We start from the raw sequence: 4,045 nt of genomic DNA on the forward strand, positions 1-4,045 counted from the left end.
ATGAGAGACAGAGAGGGAGCAAGAGGAAGGGAAAATGTTCTCTAATGCTAGAAAGCAGCAGCGCTAGGCATCAGACCTCCCTCACTGGGCGGAGGCTGCAGCTAGAAGCCAGACGCCCATACCGAGCTGTGTCCTGGCTTTCCTGAACAGCAGAGGCCGCGGGTGACTGAGTTAAACAGTGCGATGCCTAGAAAAATCCTGCCAGTCCCAAGACTCTGCACAGTCTCAGGAGCCCCCCTTATTTCTGCTCACGTTCTCAGTGCTCGTGGCCAGCCCTTGTGTGGGAGACCACAACTATCCCCTGTGTATAGAGGGGGTAACCAAGAGGCTAAGTGACTTGACCAGGGTTGCATAGGGGACTGTGGCAGAGCAGGGATTTGAATGCTCCAATCAGGCATTACCTCCAGCTCTGCCAGTCCCAAAGGCAGTGAAATGCGGTGGAGTTGCTCAGCGCTTCCTCACCTTTCCTCACCTCTCCCCCATGCATATTGGGACTCCACAGTGCTGGGAGGGGTTTCCGGGCAAACTGGTGAGATCCTCACCTATGTGACTTCATCCTCGGCGCAGCTGGGCCCCTCTCGCCTGTGCCTGGGTCACCCCAACAGACACGGGGACAGTGGGAGGACGGCAGCCTGGGCAAGGACTGGGTCCACCAGTGTCATCATCACCCATCAGGCCTCCTCCAGCTGGCGGGGGCAGGGGTGAGCCGGCCCCTACCGCTGCTATCAGCACTGCGGGTATAAGGCAGCTGCCCCAGGCCTGGGCTGGAAGCCCTTTGAGTGTGGAGCATCGGCCTAAACCGCTCTCCTGGACTTAACACCCCCGTCCTGCGGCAGAGTCTGGCTCCAGGCGGGATCCCAGATTGCAGTGAAACCATGAGAAAAAAGTGACCACCACATGGTCCAGACCCCCTTTAACAAGGACGGCGGTGCCCTGCTGCAGTCTCTGCTGGACTCTGTATGCGTCCAATATCCCTAGAGGACCCTTGCTCCTCCCATTCTACTTGCCCTCTTGGCAAAGAAGCAGCGAGGCGTCGAGGAGTCTGTCCTACCCTCACCCCTAATCACGGTCTGGTCACAGCTTCTCCATTTGCCCCATGCTGCCCGCACTGGTGTGTGGTGGCCAGACCTCGGTCAGACCCTTACTGAGGGCTAAACCGCTTAGTAGCTGCTTGTTCTCCTTTGTGCAAAGGCCACAGAGGCCTTTCTTTGGGGTGCTCGTTATTGAATGCCTGCAGAAGTCCATGCTCTGGTACTGAGCTGGGTCAGATGTTGGCATTTCCCCCTGGACAGTGCTTACCAGTAATTGGTTTTAACCTACTTGAATCTGAGGAACAGCACGGAGACCTCGGGCCCAGCTCAGCCCTGCCCCAGGCTAGCGCTGTGTTTGTGGCCTGCACCCATCTACACCAGCTCTGCCTTGGCCCCTTACGCTATTCCAGTGCCCCCCACCCCTCTGGAGATCCTCACTATGGGACTGGAGCTAGGAAGCAACTCAGGTCATTTTTATTCCCTGTCCCGTCTCCCATGGCCCAAGGCCCTGGGTCCAGCTCCCATGGGAGATGCAGGAAAGGATCCCGCTGCTCCCCGTGGGACTTGGATCAGGCCCCCAGCTCCCTGCTTGGAAGCAGCAGAAGCTGACGGGTGAATATTGGTGTAACGCCTGACAAGGAGACGGCAGAGTGGGCCAAGCCCTGGAGCCGGGGCGCAGTCCCCCAGAAGGGAGACAAAGCAGGGCCAGGGCCTCTGCCCTGCTCAGACTAGCAAAGTTCGCGGTCAGCGAGCGTCTCACCTTCTGTGCCTGGAAGATCATCTTCCGCACCACCTCCTTGATGTGCGCCTGCCCGTCGATGGGCGGCTGCATGTACACGGTGGCTCTAGTGACACCCCGGTAGGCAAAGCTCTCCGGCCAGCCTAAGTCCAGCTGCGGGATGGAGCGGTCGGACCTCTGCGGCCAGTACTCCAAGGACGGCGCCATGTCCTGCTCGTCCCCCTGGCTGTTGGGGTCGCCTTCGCTGTCCCCCGGGGTGCTGCTGCGCCGTGAGATGTACTCGGAGCCTGGGTCATAGATTTCCAAGGTCTCCGTGATCCGTTTCAGCTCCAGTTCGGAGAGGAAGTCCCTGATGTTCTCCTTCTTGAGGACCTCATAGAAAGCCTCTGGCCCCCGGGAGACCAGCGCTTCCAGGGCCAGCCTCTGCTCCTCACTGTAGAAGAACTCGGGCTTGGACTCGCTGGACCTCCAGTTGACGTGGCTGTCATCCAGACACTGCACCTGGGAGAAGGCCATGGTTGTCAGCCCTCAGTGCCGGACCCGCCGGGACCCCAGAAGAGAGCTCGCCAGGTGCCGAACCCGGCACCCCGCAGTAAATGAGGAGGTAACGAATTTCTGGCCCTCGCTTCCTCTTCTCTCCCCTCCCCGATCTAAGCACAGGGCTCCAGGTGCCCCCTGCGCTCTCCTCCGGGAACGCGCTCCCCGCGCACTGTCTCCAGTCTTTTGCCGGTTGGGTTGTTTCCAGATACTGAGTCTGCTTCCCGTTTGCTCATCAGGTCTCCCTGGCCAGAGGAGCCTGGGCGTAGAGCAAAGCCGACTCTGCTCTGGGCTCCCGAGTCTTCAATCCTAGGAGCCCAGCGAGAGGCTTCAAAGAAACCCCCTGGATCTTCTGCTGCTGGATTCACGGCCCGCTCTGCCTGCCCCGTCACACGTGTGTGAATAAGGAATAAAACACAAAGCAACTGAGCTTAAAACCCCAGGAATCCGGCAGGCACCAGGGTCTTCTCCATCTGCTTCTCTCTTTTAGTCGCCTCCGCGCCGGTCGTGGGGTCAGCGGCGCAGTTTCCCCGCAGCCAGCTGCTGCCCGCCGGCCGGTCTCTCCTGGATTGCCCTGGCTGGCAGCCGGACCCTTCCTCTTTCCAGGAGGCAGGAGCAGGGCAGGTAACTAACCACCAGAAGTGTAAAGAGGAAAAGAGAGAGTGATTCATAGCTCCACCTCGCTCCACCTGCAATCACATGTTGGCTCCCAACCCGGTCTGGCCGTGCCCCAGCTGTTAACCCCTTCGGCTACGCAGCCCACACCCCTCTGTCGAAGCAGCGCAGGAAGCTGATTCACCGAGGTTGCATATGACAGACGCCCACCGCCTCCCATTCCCCGCCGACCTCGCCTTTCACAAAGCAGAGGGCCGTGTCTGGGCCTTATCACTCTCCCTTCGCTTTGCAGGTCTTGGGGAGGTTTGGACCGTTCCCAGGCCAGCACGGGCACGCGGGTGTCTGAGCAACACCTCCGATCCAGCTGCTTGCAGATGTTCCATCCGAACCAGGTGGAAAGAAATTTTCAGCTCCATGACGGTGTGTGGGGGGCTATTTCAGGCTCCCCCTGGGCCCACCGTGTTGTTGGTATTTGTCCTAACCCTTTTCCGGTTTCTGTTTTTTTGGCAATGAGTCAAAAATGTGTCACCAAACCCCCTTGTCCAAGCAGCTGCAATTGTTCCCCCTTGCTGAGCTAGCTGTAGCCGTCCCGGACGCTACGAGGGGCTGTCTGCTCACTGACCTCTTGGGTTAACTTCTGGAGCTGGGGCTGTCCCAGTTTCTCACCCTCTTCTGCAGACCGGCTTCTTGGAGGGTCACGCGCTTGTGTGGCAAGAAGTCTCTGCAGCAGAGCAAGTTATATCAACAGTTGGGAGGAGGAAAGAAAAACAGCTAGGATTTGTTAAGGCTCTCAGACTGTGTGCGTCTAATGCAACCCCCTCTCCGAAGCGGCCTCCTGTGAGCTCGGCCAGCCCGCTGGGTTTTTTAGGCAGTGATTGCACTGAAGTCCTGACGCTGAGACAGTCCCACTGGCGCGCGTAGGGCTCGTCGGGATTAACAGTGGTGTGGAGAGCAGAACTGGACTTGTGCTAGGACGAGGGCCTCTCTGCACCGGTGACCCCATAGCTGCCACGACACTAGTTTTGGGAGTGAGACATTGCACTGTTCCTCGTCCATCGCTCCTGTGGGCTTCGATGGCGGCAAAGAGTGGGGTTAGTGGCACAGGCGTGTGCCTAGGCTGGGT

General features: G+C 59.0%; 2 protein-coding genes across 6 annotated transcripts in view; one reads left to right on the forward strand and one right to left on the reverse strand.

Moving 5' to 3' along the window:
- Window positions 1–4,027, reverse strand: part of FAM83G (family with sequence similarity 83 member G) — a 36,940-nt gene extending 32,913 nt beyond the window's left edge. For all 4 annotated transcript variants that reach the window (XM_019512684.1, XM_019512683.1, XM_019512685.1 and 1 more), the window contains exon 1: window positions 1,792–4,027. In XM_019512684.1, coding sequence (XP_019368229.1) covers window positions 1,792–2,286 — 495 coding nt within the window. In that variant the 5' untranslated portion in view covers window positions 2,287–4,027. The remainder of the gene's footprint in view (window positions 1–1,791) is intronic.
- SLC5A10 (solute carrier family 5 member 10) overlaps window positions 1–4,045 on the forward strand; it is a 75,205-nt gene that overhangs the window by 51,739 nt on the left and 19,421 nt on the right. The window lies entirely within an intron of this gene.

Source organism: Gavialis gangeticus, unplaced genomic scaffold, assembly GCF_001723915.1.
Source record: "Gavialis gangeticus isolate Ggan-Ray unplaced genomic scaffold, GavGan_comp1, whole genome shotgun sequence".
In the NCBI taxonomy this organism is placed as follows: domain Eukaryota; kingdom Metazoa; phylum Chordata; order Crocodylia; family Gavialidae; genus Gavialis; species Gavialis gangeticus.